This window comes from Myotis yumanensis, unplaced genomic scaffold, assembly GCF_028538775.1.
Source record: "Myotis yumanensis isolate MYYU_CA2020_CCGP unplaced genomic scaffold, mMyoYum1.0.hap1 SCAF_12, whole genome shotgun sequence".
Taxonomy (NCBI): Eukaryota; Metazoa; Chordata; class Mammalia; order Chiroptera; family Vespertilionidae; genus Myotis; species Myotis yumanensis.
Genome location: NW_027223763.1, coordinates 21,773,370 through 21,798,818, shown reverse-complemented (window position 1 = coordinate 21,798,818; position 25,449 = coordinate 21,773,370). Strand labels below are relative to the sequence as shown.

Genomic DNA, 25,449 nt, shown 5'->3' with positions numbered 1-25,449 from the left:
TTGTTTACTGCTCTATCCCCAACCCCTAAAACAGGAGATGCTGTTAGACACTCAAAATATTTGCTGAATGGATTAAATGAAGGGTTTGCCTCTGTCTTCAGTCCAGTTCTCGGAATCTCTGAACCAGCAATAGAGATAAAAGTTCCCATCCCTAGCACCCACCACTATCAAAGATTTTCTGCCTTTGTTTTCACCTTTGGTGGGAACTACTCTTTTGATCTTCATTTATTCATTGTACAAATATTTCATCCGCTGCATGACTGTCGGCACTCAGTGCTAGAGTGACTGAGGTCTACGCAGAGACCTTTGTCTTTTTCTGCTTCGTTGCTGATTTCTATGACCCTTACTTGCTCCCTCCAGGATCTCTAGCTTAAACGGATGCTGAGGCTCTCTTTGTAACCAGCTCCTCTTGGGGTATCTATCTCAGCTTCAAAGTCAGTAATCAGTACAGTTGAAGGAAGTGTATTTGATGAACTGAAAGATTAGTGAGTGTCTATGAGTGTCTATGGAAGGTGGTAGTGGAATAATTAGAACTCCCCTTACACTGGCAAAAAAGTTATAGCCATGCGCCTCCCAGCCAAGTGGATTGCTGCTGCACTAGTCTCATGATGATACGTAGGAAGGATCCAGAAAATTGAGGATTTGTCAACACATTTTCAGGTGCTAATTATTGCAAAAACAATCATTTTTTTTGTCTCCAGGTGGCACAGGTGTACTATGGTGGCTATATGCAAAACAAAGAAAGTCTCCCAAAGAAACAATTATTCCTGAGCAGCTCCAGATAGCTGAAGACAATCTTCGGGCCCTCCTCATCTATGCCATTTCAGCTACAGTGTTCACGGTGAGTATACGTTCAGGTTTATGCTTTTATTTACAGGAGATCATTAACGGAGGAGAAACTCACCTCTAGCTATGGCATGCCTAACCTTGATCTTCATTAGATAAAATCTCTGTCCCACAGCTGGCTTCCCTAATTGATGAGTGCTACTGATGCAATATTTTGCTCTGCACAGCCTGCTTTTTGAGAGGATTTTCGCCTAGAATATTTACATTATTATTTACTAGTAGAACATATTTCTTATTGTCACAAGATAATGTAGTTACTTTTTAAAAAAGACTTTCTTTTTACTATAAAAAAGTATGATAAGCCCTAACTGGTTTGGCTCAGTGAATAGAGCGTCAGCCTGTGGACTGAAAGGTCCCAAGTTCGATTCCGGTCAAGAGCGTGTACCTTGGTTGTGGGCACATCCCCAGTAGGAGGTGTGCAGGAGGCAGCTGATCAATGTTTCTCTCTCATCGATGTTTCTAACTCTATCCCTCTCCTTTCCTCTGTGTAAAAAATCAATAAAATATATATATTTTTAAAAGTATGATAAGAAATGTCACCTCGTCATTTCATTTATTTGTTTACTAATTATTTCCCATTTTTCCTTGTAAACTTTTCTTTTAACAACATTATTTCAAAAAATATAGGTGAGCTTTGCTACCTAGCACCTGTACAGTAAAATTACTAATTAACATGGGGTTAAATCATCTACATGCATATCTTTGGTTCATCTCCTTCTCCTCTCTGAAAAAAAGAAAAAGATATCTTTTTCCACTTCTAGGTATAATCCTAAGCTTTTTAAAAAAACATATTTTTAAATTGATTTTTAGCAAGAGAGGAAGGGAGAGAGATAGAAATATCATTGATTGGCTGCCTTCTGCATGCCCCCTACTGGAGATCGAGCCTGCAACCCGGGCATATGCCCTGACTGGGATTCGAACTGGTGACCTCTTGCTTCCTGGGTCGATGCTCAACTGCTGAGCCACACTGGCTGGGCCCAAGCTTTATATTGAGCATTAGAAACAAAAAAATAAAGCCACTGGTGGAAAAATATGTTTGTTATTATTATACAAATATTTATTAATCATCTTTAAGCTCAATTATCTATTCCAGGGCAGGAGGATAGAGGCTGGTGAACAAAGTGTGAATCTGGCATGGGCCCTGTTCTTAAGGAGCTTTTGCCTTAAGTGGGAGACAAGGCCCAGATACCCCCAGTGCTCCTGTGCTCATGGCATGTGGTCCGCTCCTCTATTTTTCTTTGTTTTGTTGTTTTGTTGTTGTTGTTGTTGTTAATACTCACTCAAGGATATTTTTTTCATTGATTTTTTAGAGAGAATGGAAGGGAGGGGGAGAGACAGACAGACAAAGTGAGACACTTCGTTTGGTTGCCTCCTGTACACACCCCGACAAGCACTGTGGATCGAGCCTTCAACCAAAGTACCCTTGACTGGAATCAAACCTGCGACCCTTCAGTCCACAGGCTGACGCTCTAACCACTGAACAAAACCAGCCATGGCTGCTCCCCTATTTTTCAAAGTGACAAGCACAGATCTATTCAAATAAAGGAGGTGTTTCATCCTATCTGACAAACCACACATTTTGATTGGTAATGAGTGGCGAAAGGAAAAGTGAGACAAATTCTAGGATTTAATAAGAAATTGAGAAGTCCTTTTATTTAGCTTTAAAGGACATTCTCAATATACCGTTGAAAATGGTAAGTGCTGCAAGAGAGATACAGACCGATAAAGTGTTCCTGGGATTCAGAGAATGGAACTTCCACGTTTTAGAATGAAGGTGTTACAGTAAAAATTTCCACCATTGTCCAGTTTCAGTTTTTGCTGTTTAACATGGTAACTAACCCTTTTCCCTCTATTCTCCCATGGTAACTAACCCCTTTCCCTCTATTCTCCCCACACAGGTTATCTTGTTCCTGATCATGTTGTTTATGCGCAAACGCATTGCTCTCACTATCGCCTTGTTCCACGTGGCGGGCAAGGTCTTCATTCACTTGCCACTGCTAGTCTTCCAACCCTTTTGGACTTTCTTTGCCCTTGTCCTGTTTTGGGCGTACTGGATCATGACACTTCTTTTTCTTGGCACTACTGGTAAGAAGACATGTTGCTTCTTTCTCTTAGGGATGAATCTGATTTGCATTAACATATTTAAAACATCAAAGAGATATAAGTCTTCAGACATTGATTGACTAAGTTCTAATAGCCATCGGAACTAGCAGGGGCTATGATTCTTCAGTAACCCATTTTCTGATCATGAGCTTTATCATCCTAGCAAAGTGGGTGTCAACCAGGTAAGGCCTGTAATTGCATCCTGGTTTTGAGATGGTCATGGATTTGAAGTCAACTCCTCTAGTCCCTCAGACATTTGGATCCATTCTCAGATGAAAGAATGAATGTAATGCCACTGTGGAATTGCCTTAAAACTCAGTTAGAGCTAAAGCTCAACTTGCTTCCTTGGGATTTTCTAGTTTGGAAATGATCAGAACCTAGCTAAAGCTCCTAGCGATGATTCAGTTCATAGACTCTCAGATTTGCTTGTAGCCATACTTTACATCAAAGGCTACATCTAAATGGAATTCATTGTGAGGAGCAGTGTAAGGTTAGTACACTTGTATGTAATTTCTCTGACCTTTCAGCACACATTCACCAATTGAATAGAATATGAATTTCTGTACCTTGCTAAGAATTTAGGTCTGTCATTATTAGACAAGTAATAGCTCTGAAAAAAAATTTAAGAGCTATTTGCATATTCATGCTTAAACTAAGTAACTAATAATGTGGTAAGAACTATATTCAAACAGAACAAATTTTAAAAGCTGTATATCTATATCATGGCTTTGGGGAAAACAAAATGCTTAACTGGGTAATATTTGGCTTCACAACTTTTCAACTGATAATTATTTTTGTCCCTTAATGAGATAGCACTGTGATTATAAGTTTGTGGTTTGGGTATAGGGACCTGTTCTTGGAAAGTAAATCAGTCTCTTAAATTAAATAGCCATATTTGTGGTTTCGACGTTATGTGATTCTTCTTCCCTTCCTTGCTTTTCCCAGGCAGCGCTGTGAAGAACGACCAAGGCTTTGTGGAGTTCAGGGTCTCGGGGCCTCTGCAGTACATGTGGTGGTACCATGTGGTGGGCCTGATTTGGATCAGTGAATTCATTCTGGCCTGTCAGCAGATGACTGTGGCAGGAGCGGTGGTGACATACTATTTTACCAGGTGAGAATTCATACGTGTCCAACAACTTAAGATCAGCTAAGCAATTGTGCCTGAAGGGAATGGAACTGAAGCTTGTCAGAATGTCATTTCTTTAAGAAGTGATTGGAAGAGAACATGACAAAATGTGATAGTTGATCTTTCTGGGAGGTAAGAAAACAAGAGGTTGCTGTTTTATTCTTTGCACTTTTCTAAAACTTTCTAAAAAATGAATCAGAACTGCAGGCCCTGATATAACAGAAATTATATTTAACAGAAGAATGAATCTTGTGGTAGTGCCTTATGTACTTGGGCTTTATATGAAAGTCCATCAAAGGAAAACAAGCCTCTTTAATTTGTTTGGATCAGAGCAATTGTGTGGCTCCCCTTCCTGACTTCAGAGCTGAATACCCGCTGTAGGCCTATCATTTCTGTTGTAATGAGGTGCCAGGTTGAACATCTTTTTAAGTTCCATTTTCTGATTGTACAATTAACGTCATAAGTATTTACTACCAAGAGCTTTCAAAGCACAGTTGTATTTAACTTAAAATATTAGAGCTTAAGAACCCCATGACACTTCTGTAGAGAAATGACACATTAATTTTATATGGTACACGTGTAGCATTTATATTAGTTGTACTATATTACTTTGACATTTTTGTCGTAAAGCTACAGTAAGAAAAATGAACCAGTTTTTCACTCCAAACATTCCTGTGTTTCCCTCCTGGCCTAGGCTCTGTTTTAATTGTCTTTTTGGTCATTTTAAAAATAGGGATAAAAGGAATTTGCCATTTACACCTATTTTGGCATCAGTGAATCGCCTTGTCCGTTATCACCTTGGTACTGTGGCCAAAGGATCTTTCATCATCACATTAGTCAAGATTCCACGAATGATCCTTATGTACATTCACAGTCAGCTGAAAGGAAAGGTAAGGGGAAAAATACGTTTTTGGACTTCCCATGGGCACATTCCAGATCTCACTCCTGCACCCAATGACATCATGTCCAAAGCTGCCATTGTTTTCTTCAGATTCCTGACAAAGTGGAACCCAGCCCTTCCTCCCTCGCCCCCACCCCCCTTGCACTCCATATGCTCAAGCAAAATCCATCTCAGCACTGGTTTCCAAAAGTGTCTCTTCCTCTGTGTTAACTCACCATCTTCCTCCTTAGAACCTCTTCCCTCTCCTCGATAGTGGAAATAATATGCATATCAACATGGCTTAGCTCAAATAACACCTCTTCCGAGAAACCTCCCCTGATTCCTCCCATCTCACAAATGTCTCTCTCTCTGTTCTCCACTCTCATAGCACTAGTACCTATGTCAGATTTTGATTCTAATCTTTTTGTGTGTTAGCATTTTTTTTCCCTCCTCCTAGATTGTAAGTTCCTTGCTGGTCTTCTATGCCTCACTATATCTTATATGCAATAGGTACTAAATAAATCTTGAACTGATTAAAAATAATTCAGTCAGTACATTTTAAGTGGAAAGAGGGGTGGGTATGGAAGCTTGGAAGCATAGTTTGTGCTTTTAAAATTTCTTATTTTTCTAACATTTGGAGTATTCTTGATGATGATGTAATTCTTTGAGTTTTCAACAATTATTTCAACTTTTCCTCCTTTCCAGGAAAATGCCTGTGCTCGATGTATGTTGAAATCTTGCATTTGTTGCCTTTGGTGTCTTGAAAAGTGCCTCAATTATTTAAATCAGGTAAAATGTTTTAAAAATCATTCTAAGATTCACTTTCAAAGATAGGTTTGTCTTTTCTTCTTCCAAGATAAAAGGATTGAGCTTACTTGAAAGGTGTTGGTTTTCTCATGGTGTGTACATTGTGCCTTGATCAAGTATCTCTATTTCAATCACATTCTTATTTTTAAAAGTAGCATACGTACTTACCAAGGCTCATTATTAATTGTGATACATGTGATACATGGATAAAATATTAGGATTTCTATCTTGGGAAAGACATTTATTTCTTATGCCTTAATATGCATCCTTTTATCTTTGATTTTCCCTAAGAATTTCTCCTCTCTAGCCATGGTTCTTTAATTCTTTAAAAAAACAGAATTCTGAGTGGGCCAGAGCAAATAGGTCTTTAGGACACACAATGTCAGTTGTCCATGGGCCACCAGTTTGTTGCCTCTGCTTTAAAGAATTTAGGGGATCATAGTAAAGAAGAGTGTTGATATGGAGGAAGAGTAGGCCGAGTCATTTTGCAGCACAATAGGAGATTCCTAATCCCTAAACCATGCTCCACTGCCACACCGCAGGGGAAATACAGTTGGCTTCAAAAAAGAGCTTTAGATATTTTAAATGACCCATTTAGTATTTGCAGCAGAGGTGTGAGTTTTACAAATAAACCATGAACTGTGAGCCAGCCACTCTTTGTTTTTGTAGGTGCTTATCTTAATGGGACATGAAGGTGATTATATATCTAATATAACAGGTAGGATTCACTTTAGGTAGAGAGATTGTTACACCCAGGATCTGTTTCTCTTAGGCATTGGATTACGCAGGCCTTGGTTTATCTGGCACCGTTTGAAGGTAGTACATTTCACACTGCTCTCTGGCTCATAAGCTCTTCAGATTATAAAGCTGTTCTCTATATGGCATGCGTGGAAGTTGAGAATATTTTTGAGCACCACTAGCTGATACTATACTAAGCACTTTATGTATATTATCACTTTCCACAACTCCTTTCCCCTGTTTTTTAGATGACAAAATTGAGACTGGGCATCTCATGACAAATAATCACATAAGCTAGAGGTGGAGGAAGTTTTCAAATCTAAGTTCACTCAGCTCTTCCCTTAATATTACACTGCCTCTTGTATAAATATATGCACGTTTTGTGCAATATAAAGAACACTAAATTATAGTTTATTATAGAGAATAAGTAAACATCTCACATTTTCATGTATCATGCTGTAAGCTAAGACAAGTGGTTTTAAAGCCAATCTATTTTAATTAATACTTGCAACATCAGCTTAATTCTGGTGACCCCTAAAAAGTCTAAAAAATTACAACCCAACTGAATGAAATCTATTGTTTAAGTTTGACTTTGTGCCCCTTTCATCCCTCACTCTAAATAAGAAAGGGATCATTTTAATTGCCTTTTCCCTTATTTCATTTATAATGATCCACACATAGAGGTGCACACATCCTGTTTACCTTTTCCTACCATTGCCGACCAGCCTGCCCTTATCATGTGTTATTATGTAAAGATTTTAAACTTTAAGAGAATTTCTAGAGAATTAAGTGAAGAAAAGAAAGAAGGTGTGAGACTGTGGAAGCTGTGCTCTGGGACAGATGGCCACACAGGTCTGAGTTACCTGCATGGTGACCTCTGTCCTAACGTATTCCTTCCACATGGTCACTGCTTCCACTGTATCCTGTCACACAGGAATGCTACCAGTGACCACGTGGGCTAATAGGCATCCTTGTAGAAAGATCCCTGGAGGGTGATCAGCTTTTACCTTGCGCTGGGAGTTAATTAGTTTGAGGCCTCTGTCCTGCCTGAGCAGAGGTTGGGCAGGAGCGAAATGTTAATCAGTGATGCCCCTCTGTGCGGGATAGCCCAGATCAAGAAGGCTGTCAGGGGAAGCTGCAAAGGACTCTGGGTTTCTTGAGAGCCTTCGCACGACTCCTTTTAGACTAGGAGGTACAGAAGCAGAGAGAAGTGTTATTGATCTGCTGTGGTCAGTAGCACATTTTTCTTTCTGAAGAGATCATCTTGACTGTGTGGATCACATGCAGCTCATCTAACTGCCTTGGCAGTGGGAGGAAGCTCATAAAATGTCCCCTCAGGTTGCACGCACAGGTCTATAGGAATATTGCCAGGAAATGTCTATGAGCCCATCCAACCCTGGAGTTGAGAAGTAAAGAAATGAAATCGCTGCCTCCTTCCATGTCTACAAATAGAAGGGCTTCTGCTCTAAATAAAAGTAGATGGGATGGGTGGGGCAGCATCAGGAGAGAAGAAAGAAGCAGCAGAGGCGGAATAATAATAGTTCTCAAGTAAACTGACGCTCCTGAACGCTAAGGAGGGCAACGAGAAAGCTTTTCTAGTTTACGTTGGAGGTGTTGGGCCTGCTCCTGGAGGCAGCTGGTCTGGTGATGACAGGAGAGAGCTTGCAGGTGGTGGCTCCTCTCTTGCTTCTGTCTCCTGTCAAGGAAAGTCATGCTCTAACCGCAGCAGGGAGAACCGCATAATTAAGAGAGTTGTCTGTCCTTGAGGGGGTGGGATTTAAGACAGTAAGTAGTGGATTTAAATGGATTGTTCAGTGACCTTGATTCTAGACATTATAATGCTTTTTATACTTCAGGAAGCATCTCATAATCTAGATATTTAATGTGATCTAGGGGATTTTCCTCTGAAAAACTATCAAATACAGGTGACCTCACATATCTGTGTGTTCCGTATCCACAGGTTTCACATCTGCATATTTAACCAGCCATGGATGGAAAACATGGGGTGGGGAAGGGTGTTGCTGACCTGTACTATGTGGTTAGTCCTGTGGTGGCTGCATCTGTACTGAACATGTACAGACTTTTTTTTCTTGTCATTATATCCTAAACAATACAGTAAAACAACTCTTTACATAGCACTTACATTGTATTAGGTGTTATAAATAATCTAGAGATGGTTTAAAGTATATAGGAGGATGTGTGCATAGGCTATATGCAAATACTAAGGGACTTGAGCCTGGTCGGAATTTGTTGTCATTGGCTATCCTGGAACCAGAACCCCTGTAGATATCGAGGGATGACTAAAACTGGTTCTTTAGTCTCTTGGAGTAAATATTTTTGGCGTCGTGGACCATATAGTCTCTCACAGTGGCTCAGTTCTGCCATTGTGGCATGAAAACAGCCATAATAAAGAGCAAAAAAAAAAAAAAAAAATGAGCATGGCTATGTTTCAATAAAACGTTATTTATAAAGTAAGCAGCAGGCAAGATTTGGCCCACACGCAGTCATTAGAGGACCCCTGCTTTAGGATAAATTGCTAAGTGGGTGTGCTTTTTAGTGAGGACATAGGAAACTGGTGAGAACTGAGAGCTAGTTTGGCTTTTTTGAGAATTGTTCAGATGAGGGCAGTTCTCCATGGTTTTTCAGCAGAGTTACTATTGCACAAGATCAAACGTATGGTTATTTTGATGCCATGGAGGCATTTGATAGAATATTTCAAAAGGAGCTTTGTAAAAATGAAGAAATGTGGGCCACTGCAGTTAGGTAATTAACCCTTTGGTGCCTGCTACCTCTTAACGGATAAGAAAAACAGTGTGATAACAATAGAAGAGAGTAAGCAGCAAATGAATGCTGAGAAAAACTTAACAGAATGATTTCTTTAACATACTGTATATATTAGCTTTTGAGACAAAAAGACCTGCGAACGTAATATGGTCATATATTCTGAGAAGAAATTACCCCAATCTGTGTGATGGAATTTCATATGTTAAAATCATACTGTGTTTCTCAAAAAAAGCATGGTAATTTCCTATTGCTCCATTTCTGAAAAAAGTGTCTGAACCTTAAGTAGCCTCTACGCTGTCCAGTACTCTTTCCTTGGCCCTCAAATGCTCTGCATTTTTAATCAGTGAATCTAATCATATAATGGCAAATTAAATTTTTGATGAGTCAAACCTCATCTCCATACCAGGTTCCTACTAACTAACAAGCATTCAGTTGGAACATTCAGAAATTAAAGACTGTCTTTCCCTAGCTCAGTGTTGAACCTTTATAGACAGCACAGTGTAGAGCAAGCATGTCAAATTCAAAGGCTAACACGGGCCAAATAAACGAGGCATGCGGCCCACGGGCCACAAGTTGGACATGCTTGGTGTAGTCAGCCCTTCCTGCCGTCTCCCAGCCACTTGAACATTTGGGACCCACCAGTGATTTCTTGAGTTGGCACTAAACCAACAATTCCTCAGGACCAAACATTTTCGTCACAAAATTCATATACTTTCCTAAGGCTCAGACATATTTGATGTTCTAGTACTTATTCACATTTCCCAGAAAATGTCAATGCTCTTCTAAAATGTAAAAAAGAAGGGAGGAAATCAGTCTGTGACTAGTGGGTCAAAGAGGACACAGGGCAGCAGATGCAGGTATAATTGAATAAAACTATGTCATTTGGGACTCAGTGCTACAAGGGCCAGAAAGCAAGCTCAGTCTGACCTAAAAAAGAGAGAGAGAGAGTGAGAAAGGGGGAGGGAGTGGCAGGAGAGGGTAGAGATTCTTAACAATGTATGAGCTTCTGCAACTGAAAAGCCCAGAAATCTGGCTAGTCCCTAATGATGTCAAATATTGTCACCAAGTGCAGGGACCTGATTTCTCTCTGCTCTGACTTCCGTGGTGTTCGCCTCACCCTCAGTTTCACACTGTGACCTCCAGCGGCTCTAGGCTCTTCCCATTATGTTGGCAAAACATCCATGGCAATTCGTACCCTCAGAGCTCCTCATCCAGGAAAAGGAGAGAGCTGCTCTGTAGGGATCACCTATGGATGAAGAAGGAAACGTCTTTCTCCCAGAAGCCCCAGGGGATGTCATTTACTTCCAGGGGCCCTGGTTCATTTATATGCCAATTTCTGAACCCATCCTTGCCCATTGCCACTGCTGAAGGTGGTGTCAGCTTCACTCAGATGCTAAGACAGTGGGGAAGGGCTGTTTCCTCAAATGAGAGTGCAGGCCCCGCTCCCAGATTGGATGGGTATAGAATAGTGGGCAGCAAACAGCGATCGCTACAAGAGCTGTGAGAAGTGACAGCAGAGGAGAAAGCACCAAGGAGGAGATGGTAGGCATTCCAGATTAGACAGCACCACAATCTGATGCCTTTACAATTTGTGTAGCTTCCAAAGCATCACTGAAATGGTACTAATGCATCATGGGTATTCACAGTGACAGACCTGAGACATCTAGGCAAGGTTAAATTCTGTTTGATTTACTCAGACAAGGGAGAAGTTTATGGACATGGGAAAGGTAGTTTGTGTTTTCATAAATTTCAGTGTTTTTAAAGGACCAAAACTAAATCTACTGAAAAGTTCTTTTTATCATATCAGGCTTTTTTTTTTTAATATATCATATTTTCTTGTGCTTCAGAATCTTACTCATATACCTCACCAGAGCCATGGGTTTAATAGTGAAATATTGTTACAAGCTATGTTTGATTATATATTAACAAAGTAGGATTATATTTATTGATGAGAATATTGTTTTTGCTTCTGCCCAGAATGCATACACAGCCACAGCTATCAACAGCACCAACTTCTGCACCTCTGCGAAGGACGCCTTTGTCATTCTCGTGGAGAATGCTTTGCGAGTGGCTGCCATCAACACAGTGGGGGATTTCATGTTATTCCTCGGCAAGGTAAGAGCAAGTATATTACCGGAGATGTACAGTAAATTTTTGCATATAAATATATATATTTTTGCTCTAATTTCGAAAAACATCTGGCCCACCAAAAGAAAATTAAAAGTAACTTAATATACTAGTATAGCAAGCACGTACAAACTCCTTAATATGTACTAGGCACCTTTCTAAGTACTTTGTATATGTATTGTGCTCATTTAATCCTCACAACAGATTTGTAAAGGAAGATCCATTGGGATTATCATTTTATAGGTGGGGAAACTGAGGCCCGGGGTAGTTAAGTGTAACTTGTCTATGTTTTTCCTTAAATGTTTTGAAGTATTAAGTAACAGTCCGTGTAGTGGTTAGGGGTACTGCATCTGGAGCTTGACTGCTTGGATTTAAATTCTGCCTCTTTTACTTACTAGCTGTCATGTAGTAGTGGTACATAACCACTCTGTGCCTCAATTTGCTCATTTATAAATTTGGGATAATAATAATAATAAAGCCAAAACCTTAGGGTTGTGAGGATTAAATTGGTTAGTACCAGTAACTAAAACATTGCTTGACACATTATAAGTTCTCAATAAATGTTAGCTGTCATCATTACTATACCATATGTAAACCTCTTTAAAATAGGGTTATATGTCTAGCCTTTGCTAATATACACATTATACAGCAAAGTATAAAAGAAACTTTAAATACATGACAAATACAACTAGCAGTCCCAGGTGATTCTCTTGAACACTCCCTTGGGTATATGTGCTACACCATCACTGATATAGACCAGTACTTCTTATAGGCTGTGGACTGTGTCAGAATTACCTGGGGCACTTTTTTTAAATCCTCACCCGAGGATATGTTTTCATTGATTTTTAGAGAGAGAGAGAAACATCAATGTGAGAGAGAAACATCGATTGGTTGCCTCCCATAGGCACCCTATCGGATTTCAAACCCGCATCTTAGATAATATGCCCTGACCTGGAATTGAACTGTAACCTTTTGGTGTACAGGACGACACTCCAACCAACTGAGCCACCTGGCCAGGATATGGGGCACTTTTAAAAAGCATTTTGCTGCACTTAGATCCAACCTATCAGACTTGGGGATGTACCAACTCTACAAGTGATTTCTAGTTGCCTCTGATAGTTTGAAACCCCTGTGTTCTCTGCTTGAATAAATACGTGACACCCTTCCATTATATTTGGGAATAATTAGTACATCCTTTGACTTCTTTGCCTAAATATTAATAATTCTCGAAGGTTTTTCTCACGTGACAATATCCACCTTCCACCTCAACAGCTTTTTCTCTCAACATCTAAGTTTGTCTGGGCCCCATCTTCTACCTATAACTAACTTAACAGTCCAAATGTGGTTTAACTTTTATGGCATAATAAGACCACAAAGAATCTCAGTCTTTCTATAGGGTGGACATAAAAAATTTGAATAAGAGTATAAGAAAGAACTCATTCTAAAATTGAAACCAAAAGAGTGGAAAGTGAATGTGATTAGCTCTCTGTGGAAATCACCTCAGAAAAGTTACTAGCAGAGAAGAGTCATAAGAGTTGGCCACAAAAATGGAGTGTGTGTGTGTGTGTGTGTTGGGGAGTTGTTTTCCAAATCTTGGACAGACCCAGATTTGCTCCCTAAAGTCATCCGATAGAAGGATCTCTTTACAGCTTAGCCAGTATGTTATCCAATGCATTGTAACTCCTGGTTAAGTTCGTGGTGAATGAAAGATGCTTTGTTGTTGATAAATAGTAAAGAAGAGATGAAAGCGGAATTCTCGGCCTGACTGTCCTCAGCACTGGACAAGGGAAGGCCGTGGTAGTTCTGGAGGATTCTTCCTTTGTTAAGGCTTAATGCTAGGCCAGTAAAGGGCAAGCATGTGTCTGAGATTCAAAATAACTTATTCCTGCTTTGTATCAGTATCTACCTATTTTCAGAGTTACCTGGAAAGAGCCCTGAAGTTGGCATTGTAAGACTATTATTGGAGTGGTATCTGCTTACCTTGGGTGGGTTGGCTAGCATGTTTCCCAGTCTATAAAATGAGATGATAATGTTTTCCATAAACCAGGGGTCCTCAAACTTCAGCCCGTGGGCCACATGCAAATACAAATATTGTATTTGTTCCCGTTTTGTTTTTTTACTTCAAAATAAGATATGTGCAGTGTGCATAGGAATTTGTTCATAGTTTTTTTTTAAACTATAGTCCGGCCCTCCAACGGTCTGAGGGACAGTGAACTGGCCCCCTGTTTAAAAAGTTTGAGGACCCCTGCCATAAACCATTCATAGGGTTGATGAACAACTGAAATAAAATGTACTAAAACACACCAAAAAAATGTAAAGTGTTGAGTATGAGGTAATGAGGCATCAGAGTAGGTGGTTCTTGACAAGAATCAAATGGTTATTTCCTTTATTCTCATGGATGTTTTTAGCAACCCTTTTTCTCACAGATAATCCAAATATAAACTTCATGGCAAATAATATTAAATTTGCCCCATATTCTATTTGAAATAAAATATGAAATAATGAAAAGGCTCTTAGTAATGTTTGTTGCAGCATTATTTATATCTGAAAACAATATACATGTCCAACTGTAGGAGAATGGTTAAATAAATGTTATTTTTTTGTCGTTAAATAAATTTTAAATCACCCATAAAATGAAATTATGTAGCTGAATAAGTATTTATGAAACATTCATAATGCTACTATAAATATTAAAGGAAGAGCTTTTAATGATTTGTTTATACAATACTATTTCATAAATGTAAAAATGCTTAGAAAAAAATCTGTAGCAGTACCCTGAAATGTCGGTAATTTTCTTCTTCTGAGTGCTAAGAATGTGCATAATTTTTCCCCCTAAAAAAGGCATACATTTATCTTAAGAATTGCCACAGGTGCCAAATAAGGGAAGCTTTAGAAAACAAGCATAACATTTGGAAAACTTGATTATTTTTAATGTCAACAAGGATGGCTCTTTAAATTTATATGACATGATATACATGTATACCTCTGTGTGTAGATGGTACATAGGGGTTATGCTTTCTGATTTGAGATGGAAAGGACTCATGTGACCGTCACATATAAGTAGTAAAGAGAATTTTACATCTGCCAAGAATGACGAAATAGTGGCTTCTACCTCAGGGTATTACATATGGTCTTTGTTCTCTCTGCCTCAGGTGCTGATAGTCTGCAGCACGGGCTTGGCTGGGATTATGCTGCTCAACTACCAGCAAGATTACACAGTATGGGTGCTGCCTCTGATCATCGTCTGCCTCTTTGCTTTCCTAGTCGCTCATTGCTTCCTGTCCATTTATGAAATGGTAGTGGATGTGTTATTCTTGTGTTTTGCCATTGATACAAAATACAATGATGGGAGCCCTGGCAGAGAGTTCTATATGGATAAAGTACTGATGGTAAGTACTTCCAATGCCCTCTGCTGCTTTAGGGATGAAAAGACTAATAAGATTAAACCTGTAACACTGGTGCGTGAGGTTGGTCTTGGGGGAGCCAGGGAAGAAGGCCCTCTCGGCGTGGATGAGACCATTTAAGATCCACTTAGCTAGAGCAGTACCCATTAATAGGCCTGAGTCCGCACTATTCCATTCTGCTGCCCCGCTCTCTGCAATTAGACAGATTTGAATTGACTTTTAAACCTGACTTTTAGCCCTTGAATTAGAATTAAAACATTGGACCATGTTCTAAGTGCACTTTTCTGTGGGGTGGGGCTCAAAGACAAAAAGTCTTAATTCCCAGGTTGTAGTTAGCAACTCCCTGTATTTCTCTATCCACCACTTTTCCAAGTATTATTGCTGTCTCCTCCATTAAAACTCATTATCCTAAGTATGCCAGGCCAAATGAAAGGCATTTTGTAACGAATATAGATGAATAGACCCATGACTGGTAGATTGTCTTGTTTTATATTATTCAGGATCTGAACCTTTACACAGGTACATTCGGATTCTTTATAGTTACGTCACCTCTGCAGCTTCCCTATATTAGAACCTCAATGAAACCTTTTTTTAAATTTAGAAATTATGTTAAATGGTTTAAATACTAGATACTACAAAATTAAAGGTGCTTTTTCTTTTTTCATTTACCTGAGAATATATTTATTGATGTTTAGAGAGAGGAAAAGTGAGAAACATCAATTGGTTGCACCCCCCCCCCCCCATAACCCCAACTGGGATCGAACCCACATCCTAGGCATGTGCCGTGACCGGGAATCAAACCCGCAACCCTTTTGGTGTATGGGACAACACCCAACCAACTGAGCCATCTGGCCAGGGCTTAAAGATGTTTTTTAATAATACCACCTCGCTATTAAGCTGTGAAATATTCCTATCTTAAGAGTGGATAATATTGAAAACTATCTTAATATTAGATATTGAAAATAAAAGCCATCTTCCAGGGGAATGGATTTAAATTAAATCTATTTATTTAAAATAAATGTGTTAATAAATAAACTAGATTTTTTTTTAATTGCAAAATTATCCAATGAGTTAACTGACCTATTTGGTACTGATTATCTCTTTTACGGAGCACATCATCAACTAAATTTTGGACATTTTCAAAGTGGAATTTGGCCCATGATAATTGTATCTCTTTTGTGACTATAGCATTTAGGAGAAGTGTTTATTTTTTTTTTCCAGCCACTGATCAAAGCAGAGCAAAAAAGACAGTTTTTCTCCTTTTAGTTTTCTCTGTAAGATTGAGGAGGGTATTTAACGAAGTGCTTTGACAGGAGAGGAACGTTTTCTTGGGGGCCAATCCCGTCTCAGGTACTTCTGACCACGGGCTCTGGTGGTTGCACCGTTTTCCTGCTTTACGGAGTAATTCCAAGCCCAGGTAGACTTTTCTTAAAGTAGCTTATTTATGATTTGGTAAAAACATTATTCTGTGCTTAAAGTATCAGTGCTTTCTTTTACCGTCTAGGCTTATTTTAAAGAGGAGGCTTATGAAGTAAAATGTTTTTGCTATTCCATTTAACCATGATATGGAAAAAGTAAATCAACAAATAAAACAAATTCTCCCTATGGGGAAATAGTCTGGTTTCTTTTTTAAGTTAGGTATTTTCTCTTTGGGCTAGAACTAACATTACCTCTCATAAGTGAGCTTGACATAATGAATGGATGGAAAAATATATTACCTATCAACAGACTGCAGTTCATCCCCACACACTTAGCAGCTCTTATGTCTGCTACTATTATTGATGGCTATGGTTTTAGGGCCTCCATTGACCAGTATTGAGTCGAAAATGTGAATGTTCTTTAGAATGTGAAAGGACCTACGAATTTTGCCATTTGGTCCCTATTTTGCAGGAGTTTGTGGAAAACAGTAGGAAAGCAATGAAGGAAGCTGGGAAGGGAGGCGCTGCTGATGCCAGAGAGCTGAAACCGATGGTAGGTGGAGATGAGGAGGTGGCCGCCCTCCCCGAGTTTCACTTTCACTTCCTCTCTCTCTCTGTCTTCACCGACTGCGCCTCCTCGGGAGAAGCGTTTGTTGTCTGTATCACGCAGGACGTGCTGCTCTTTCTGTTTGTGTGTCTACCCATCACTTGGATGGCAGAATTCTTGTCACGCCTGAGACTGCCTTCTGTAAAAGTAAGCTGAAAGGAACAAACACAGCATTGTCACAATGAAGAGTGGTCGTGGCAGGGCAGGGCATAGTTTTGTCCCTGAGGTGAAATTGCTGTTTCTGGTTTTGTTTTTTTAAATTTCCTTTGTAACTGTCAGTGGTTAGTTTTCATTGGACTGAACATTTGGTTGTGCACTCGAACTGACGGTTTGAGTTTTGTCATTTTGGAAGGTGATAAGAGCAGTTCCTTTCAACTTGCTAAAATCCATACTCCCCCATTTTTTAATATTGGTTTGTTTATGTTTCTGTCTTTTCCCCTTGGCTGACTTTTTTCTTCTGTTGCCCGGATTGTACTTTCTTTGTTTCTAAAGCTATTTTTCAGTAGCAAACAAGTCTCTTTTCATCAACACCCACATTTTCCACTCAATAAGACAACCTGGTCTTCTCCAACCTCAGCTCAATTGTGGGAAGGATAAGTTACCTCTCTGGTCAGTGATACAGACATTCTACTATCATTTCGGGGCGGGGGGGAGCAGGGGAAAGCACCTTAAAGTTAATCATTGTAAGGAGACTCCTAAGCTGATAGATGTTCTCACTGCTGCATAACAACAGATGTCTCTAGCATATATTGGTCTAATTACTACATATTTTACAAATGTGTTGTTCTTAAATAGCATGTTTATTTCAAATATTATATAATTGCCTTAAACAATTAATTTTAAGTAATCTGCCTTCTAATTGCATATAGTATCCAAAAATGTGAGGTAAAGTCTCTCTTTTCTTCTTTATACTTTAATAAATGGATTGATTCATAGTTTTCCAATGTAAGAACTATGTAATATAAAACAAGCCCATTTAAATATGTAAGAGTAAAGGAAGTGGGTTCATTTAAGGGGAGTGGAGGAAGCTATATATATACATATATACACGTATATATATATGTATATATATACGTGTATATATGTATATATGGAAAATAATCACATATTCAACCTAAATAAAAGTCTCAGCAGAATATTTAGATATAAACACTTTTCTCTGAATCCCTTCCAGTACCTATTTTGATATGTGCTTAATAGCTTTGATGGTTATGAAGCATAATTTCAGTGTTTAGATTCCCAAGGCACAGATCACTCTGATCATAAGTAAAAGGATGTAGCCAGTGGTTATATAGCTCTTACTTTAAAGTGTGCATTAGCCGGAACTGGATTGAGTGGGCAAGAGACGCCAACCAGCAATCCCGCCAGCCAGGTGCCTTGCCTCCCTAGCCCTTCTCTCTGTACCCCTCTTACTTCACGCAGGTGGAGGGGGAGGGCAGTGAAGATTGTGCCAGCCCTATGGTGGCATGGAAAAGTGAGGAAGACTTCTTTCTTACCATTGCTTGGCTGTCCTAATTACTCAGGAAATAAGGTTCCAAGCCTAAGACTTAAAAAAGGTGTAGAAAATCTTAAAATGTAAACCATCCTTCCCCCCTCCTCTGTCTTCCCAGTGGTTGAAGTTTCCATTCAATTATTGTGCAGTGATAAGCATTTAAAGAAAGGGAGAAATATTTGGAGGTTTGGGACTAGCTAGGTTGACCATGTAATTGATTGGCATGTAGTTCCGTATTCTTGAGGGAAAGATAGAAGGATTGTGGTAGACCAGAATGCAAGTTTACCTAAACCCCTTATTCATAATTAATAATACTAGGTTATGTGGCATTCTACCAGAAGCCAAAAATTGAGAAATGTTTTCCCCCTATAATTGCTTTCAGTTTTAAATTAATGACACTTAACTCAAACAATGCATTCAAATCTTCATTCAGGTTTTGCTTTTATTTTGTTGTTGTTCATCAGTTCATTGCTTGCAATTAATGGCAAGTCCCCAAATACATCTTTTACGTGCATTGTTCTTCTGGTGCTTTGAACATTATAGTATTTGGTCCCTAAGAATGATGGTTTAAGTGGCAAAAAAAAACTCCTTAGGAGAGAAGTGTAAGATGGTGCTCACAGGGTCATTAAAGTCTTTAAACCCATCAGTACCTCTCATTCTTAACTCTTTTCCACAGTTTGCATGGTAAGAGTGTACCCTCTACTACCACCACCATCTTGTATGTGTCCCTAAAGAACTAGCTGAGAAATTCCCCCCTGAAGTTTGGGGACTGGTAGAATTGAGTATACTTCTTTGTATTTGTTATTCCCTTAGATGAGAGTTCTTGAATGCTGGCATACCTAGTTCGTTATATTTGTAGAAATGCTACTGTTTGAATTCACAGTCTACCTCCCTCCTTATGGGATATTTTAATTTAGGGTTTATTTTTAGCCTATAAAATAATGTTCAGAAAAAAAATGAGGTTTAAAATTTTCCTTTTGACAGAGGATCATTGAACTGGATATATAAGTACTCCCAGTTTTCCTCTTGGACTTTTTTTTTTTTTTTTGAGAGATCCTGCTAGTGAAGAAAACTTGGAAGGTTTGTGAGGTCTCTCTCTAAATCTTTGAAAATGATTTTAGGAAAATTTACCAAATGTGATATAGAGGTTTAAGCAAGAGACATCTGGTCATCTGCAGGAAAGCATCTACAGAGGAAAGAGAGAGAAAACCCGGGCGCTCTAGCAGCGTAGGCCAGAGAGGCTGCAGAGCTCCGAGATTTTCCAGAACAACGGTGTGGTTTCCAGCATGCAATCGCATCACAGCCCCTGGAATATAGGCTCACGGGAGAAGGATTCTCAGCTCCTTTTGCTTTGTTGCTGTTTGTGACCATCTATGCATTTGTAACATCATTCATGATCTTCTTCTAACGGTAATTGTCTAAGATGATACTCTGTGTGACTTTGTTTTCTAGGCCTCGGGAGCAAGTTCCGCTTGAACCTAGCCGACCGTTATGGAACCCATTGACATTCCAAACCAATATATACACATAACTGTGTGTGTGTGTGTGTGTGTATGTGTGTGTGTGTGTATGTATATGTATGTGTGTAAGTATATGTATATGTATACACACACACACACACATAATCAGCCAAAATCAGAGAAAAGGAACAGGGATTTAATACCTTTTTTATGCTTATTTTTGTCGAACATGTACTCCTTTCATACGGGTGGCTTTTACAAGGCAACTGCCGTCATTTAATGTTTTCAATTGTAATTGTCTTAATGGAAATGTTAAGATTCATATCTGATTCACATTTTTGATAACTTAGAGGAGATTTTAACTTTCGTTATTTAAATTAGGTAAAATTATTGTACCGAATTCTCTGTCTAAATTTTATTCAGGGGTGATTTCCCTGACACATGCATAAAATCAAGATCTTATTTTCCTGATGAGTAAGTCCTAGTGGGACCAGACTAGGTGTATGCTTTCAGAGAAATAAGGAATTACTCCAGTTTTCCCCAATCAAAGAAGCCATGTCATTTTACTTTGAGAAACACACAAGAGGACCCACTATGGGAAGTTTCATAATCGCTCGTGCATTTGTCAGCCAACATTAAAAAGTAACCAACTCCTCAGGTATTTGTAGTTTACCCTAATGCTTCTATAGGAGAGTAGGTGAAAAAGAAAAGGATAGATGATCTTTCTTATGCAAATTTTTTTCTTATGATTTGTCTTTCTTTTTTTTACTTTAATAGCATCTTTCACACATTTTGTGCCTGATTTGAGAGGAAGCTGGAGCACCCAATGAGTTTATGTAGCCTCCAAATTTCTGTGTATTGATTTGCAGATTAAGTAATGCTGGGAGGGATAGTGAAGGGAGAGAAATACTGAACACAAAGCATTGGCCATTCCAATGGTTTTAGGGCTAAATAGGCATTTTATACAAATGCTATAAACTTGGAAAACGGAATGGAGGGTGCTCCTCTCCTTGGCAATTCATGAAGCATCCAGAATTCTACAATGTTTAACTGAAGAATTGGTTAATGTTCTGATCCTCAAGTGTTGAACATTTTTGTTTGTTTGTTTGTTTGTTTGTTTGGGGCTGGGTTATGGGGTTTTGTTTGTTGGTTTGTTTGATTCTTCTATTCCTGAAGCTTACCAGATATGAATGGCTAATATTCCATTGTTCTGCTTATTGTAATGGTGAATGCTTTAAGAAAAAAAAAGTGTAATTTGCTAAGAATGATTCATGATCTGTTTATGCGATAACTCCTTTTTGTTACAATTTTTTTAAAAAAGGCTATTTTTGTTAATGTAAAGTAAATATTTCAGAGCAAATTTTTTAAACTTATTGCACTAAATACAGGCTCTGTACAGAAAAAGAAAAGCCTCAGCATTTTATCATTCCATGGAAGGAGAATCTTTTGAAAGAAAGCATTGTCTCCTACCAGAATTAGACAGTGAATTGGGCCGGTATTATGGAAATGCATACAATTAATGTCAGTAGGGATTCATAAGCAACTGTTTGCTAATGTGCTTCCTTTCAAAGGGTTGGACCTTTAAATTGCTGCAAAAGGTAAATTTTATTTTTTTCTTTAAGTATCTGTATTCTTTAGCTAGGCTAAAATTTGCTAAAATGCCTTGGTTTCTTTTCAAAGCTCATGTAATATTTCTGATTTTTTCAGAATATTTGCAATAAGAATCAGAAATTTTATTAAAAAAAGAAAACACACAGTTAGGAGCTCATGTCTTGGCAAGATCTGGGAAACCAACATGTGAGAGTCGCTATTTTGAAACAGTAATTCTCCAGAAGTTAACATCTAACATTGACAAACTGTATCATTGTACTATTTTATATCAGCAAAAAGGAATAAATATAATTATGTAACTAACAAAAAATTATCCAAATAGGTGAGAGAGCAAATCATCTAAGAAAATTCAGAATACCTTCTGTTTCATAGCCACACAGATTTGGGACATTAAGGAACATTGGGAGCTAAATTTATGATTGGCAAAAATCTGGAAGATGGGTATCAAAACAGAAGACATTCGAGGAGCTAGCTGTTTTAGGAGGTGTCCCTCCAGAGTGACCTGATGGAAGGCTTGAATTTGGAAATTGGGTTCTGCTCACTCGGACATCCCAACATCACGGACCCTTGCTGCTCCCTGTCCCAAATGCTCGAAATCTCAACTATTTGGAAACCGCCAGGAATGCTTTCTAATTCTCTCTCGCAACTAGAACTGTAATCAGAAAGAAATTTTGTATTTTTGTATAACTCGATTGTGTGCCATTTTATATAACAGGTCCTGTTTTACAAATAAATTCTGTTTTACTAACATTGTGTTTAGAAACTATGATCTATGTGTAACCATGTCATTTGAGTTCCAAATTAATATCCAGGCTGTTTCCCCTGAGTAAGTTTGTGTGCTCTGTGGGCAGATATATGCAGATATGCATATGTACTACACTGGCACACACAGAGAGAGATTTGATGTGTAGAGTATCACTTTCATCAGAGCTTCATTCTTTGATTCATTCTATAAAGCCTCGCAGAGGCTTTTAAAAAAAAAAAAGCAATAAGGAAATGTTTTGAGGTTATGTCTGGGTGTTCCTGCTGCTTCTTTCATCCATTGCAAGTCACCCCTCAGCGAGCTATGGGCTGGCTGCCTTGTTGCTCCATCCACTCACTGCCTCCATCTTCCGCCCAAGTGAGAAAAAATAGATGAAAAATTATCTGCGAAATGGGGTTACCTGAACCATTTTATAGACCATTTGACTCTGTGTTGTGTGTTGGTTTTTTGTTTTGTTTTTGTCTTTTTCTGTGGTGGATCTTCACTGTGAGTGAGGATCCTGGTGGCCGGAGCATCGTTATGGTTTCTGCCACCAGATTAAGGGTCTGGTGCACAATTTAGAGTTTCTAGGCTCCTGCCTCAAAAGTAAGCTCTGCTGTAATGTAATATGGAAGGGTATGGAAGGGGGAAGGTTACATTTCTCTATAAATGTAAGGGATCCATCTTCAATGGGAAGCTTACCAGTGCTTTCGGTAAACATTGGGAATGCAGGGCATTGAGATTATATAATCCTTGCGTGGATGAGCAGAGATCAAAGCAGGTCGTTGCTTGAAACCATTTAATGCAATGTTTAATGTTCGGGATTAAAGCTCTTATCTCATCCTATAGCATAATTAAGTCCTAAGTCACTGTAATTTAAGTAGCTTAGTAGGGTGCTGGTCCCCAAACCTTTTCCATATGGTTGAGAGGAGGCACTCACTGAGTCTGTTTGAAAATCATGCTGGAAATATGTTTTTCCTGTGTAGAGAGGCTCCTGTACTCGTATAGTTTCTTTTTTTAGTGAAGGGCATTCATCTGCCAGTTTTCAATTCCACTGTCCTTGGTGTCTGCCAAGGGCTCCTTTGTCTTCCTAGGGCAGTTCCAGGCATAGCAAGGAGATGCCCCTTCCTTTATCCTGGTCCTGAGTTGCTTTTAACCAGAGTGATGCTTCTCCCACCCCCTTCCTCAAAACGGCTGAGGGAACTGCAAGCACCCAATACCTGTGAGGCCACATCGCTGCCCCTGAGGCTGCAACCATTTCCGACATGCGCCATACTAGCTAATAAAGGCCATTTCAGGAGATGCCCCCTCCACCCCACCCACCACCCATCTAGAAAGTAGATTTTGGGATCAGTTCCAGTACCAGAGCTGCCAATTACGATGATCTGAGCATTATTTTATTTTTTGGTCAGTAACCATCACCTTTGAATTTGGGGAGTTTCCAATGGCCTTAACAGAGCCTTTGAGAAGTTACCTTCAGAAGGATCTTTATGCTTTCACCTCTCAGTGAGTTCTCTACTGCTTTCTGTGCTGCAACTTAAAAAAAGAAATCCTGAGTCTGGAGGCTTATCAATGCACCTGCCACAGTTAATTTCTGTATTGTTTTCATATATTCCATCTGACAGGAGTGCACTATAACAGCTTGCCTAGGGTAAAGATGTGGTCTGTGAATACATATTGGAAAATTGCGGGTTCCTAAGCAAATGCATAAAGCAGAGATTTGTGTATTATGTATTCCTAGCAATAGAATGCCTTTGGCGTCAAGTGCATATTCGTGTGTCTTTGTGCACTACGGGTGCATGTTAGCCCTTTGTGAAGTAGGCCCTGTTCAGATACAGTGGCGGCCTTCGGAATTAGCTCATCTCTGTTTATTGGCATAGAGCCCACATTTTGAAAAAGCGACCTTGAGTGTGCCAAGAGAAAAATCTAAAGCTAACAGACATAAAAACAAAACAAAGAGCTAAACATGTTGTGTACACTTATAAATTTAAAGTAGCGTACTTTCCCACATTCGAATTTTGTAAATTTGAACCGAATTCTTACTCTCTAAGAGGAAAGTTTTAATCTAAGATTTAAATCTTTGAAAATAGCTTTCTTATAAAAAATTTGAATGCCAAGTTTTTAAACTTGAGAATTTCTGTGGAATATGTTTCTTCTCTGTCTAAATCCTATAGTACTCTTTCTCATCTCTTTGGTTCTTATGTGTAAAAACAGACCAACGATGCTCCTGTTTGAATATTGCATGATCAGTGATCACTTTTGTAAATTACACGGGCAGGATTTAACTTTGATATTTTACAAAGGAATTCATTACTAAATGTGTTGAAAAGATAAGAACTTGTTAGGGACCCAAATACGAGGCTACTTTATTCAGTTTTGATTCTTAGTTTTATAACTTAAATGATTTCCTGAGAAATAAACACTGCAGACTAGGGAGATCAGAATAGTACAGCTTTCAGGTGACCCATAGTCTAATCAAGATCCAGCTGAACATGAAAATGTTGTCATTCCCAGATGTTTCAGAAATTTTTCACTTTCATGCTAAAACCTGAATTTCATATTTGACATTCAGAAGCAGGTTCCTAATCATTTGAGGGGACATGAGCCCCTTTGAGAAAGAAGCTTAGGAAAGCAACAGACTCTCTCTCTCTCTCTCTCAAATGCACATAGCCCATCTGTGAACATTTAAAATGCTACTAAGAATTCAGGGCCCTCATACTGCCAGCCCCACCTCCCCTCCCCTCGGGGCCTAGTGAGCACAAGTCAAAGGTTTCTTTAAAGTTAGTTCGATGATGTGTTCTGAGATGAGGTCGTGATTATGCCTCCACTAAAGATATCTTTAAGATGGGACCCACCAACGTCTGATCTGCAATCATTTTTATAGTCTTTGACTTAGTACTAACTTTGGAAATAGAAACTGAATGAATAACAAGATGGTCAACACTGAATCTTCCAGACAGTAAGATTTCTTTCCTTGGAGATGTGAGGGTGTATATGCCTGGTGGGGAGGGTGGATTTTTGGCAAGGTGCCACATTATTTGCAGTGGACAAGAAAATCCAAAAGAAATGAATAGGAAATCCTTGTAAGTTTCCATCTACCAAAACACTTGGTATTTTTTTTTCATTGTAGCTCAGATATGAAACAACATGCTGTTATCAGTAGATTGCTGTGTAAAAATACACCAGTCAGCATGGCTGAGAACAGTTAAAGTTGATTCAGGAGCAAACTCAGTGAAGTTTAGCAGTTGACAGAGTTTTAGTGGAAAGTTGGAGGAGCAGATGCCAGGGGTAGAAATTCAGAAGT

At 39.0% G+C, this 25,449-nt stretch overlaps 1 protein-coding gene across 7 annotated transcripts in view; it reads left to right on the top strand.

The window, feature by feature from the left end:
- SLC44A1 (solute carrier family 44 member 1) overlaps positions 1–25,449 on the top strand; it is a 150,594-nt gene that overhangs the window by 94,156 nt on the left and 30,989 nt on the right. The window contains exons 8-17 of one of the 7 annotated variants that reach the window (XR_011473383.1): positions 702–841; positions 2,745–2,931; positions 3,895–4,060; positions 4,809–4,965; positions 5,661–5,744; positions 11,262–11,399; positions 14,564–14,800; positions 16,706–16,786; positions 19,785–21,390; positions 21,726–22,153. Coding sequence is in view for 5 of the 7 variants with exons in the window: in XM_070430990.1 (XP_070287091.1) it covers positions 702–841; positions 2,745–2,931; positions 3,895–4,060; positions 4,809–4,965; positions 5,661–5,744; positions 11,262–11,399; positions 14,564–14,800; positions 16,706–16,996 (1,400 nt within the window). In the remaining 2 variants the exon portion in view is untranslated. Of the gene's footprint in view, positions 1–701; positions 842–2,744; positions 2,932–3,894; positions 4,061–4,808; positions 4,966–5,660; positions 5,745–11,261; positions 11,400–14,563; positions 14,801–16,705; positions 16,997–19,784; positions 22,154–25,449 lie in introns of those variants that run through there. The other 6 variants (XR_011473382.1, XM_070430991.1, XM_070430993.1 and 3 more) reach the window with 6 other exon arrangements.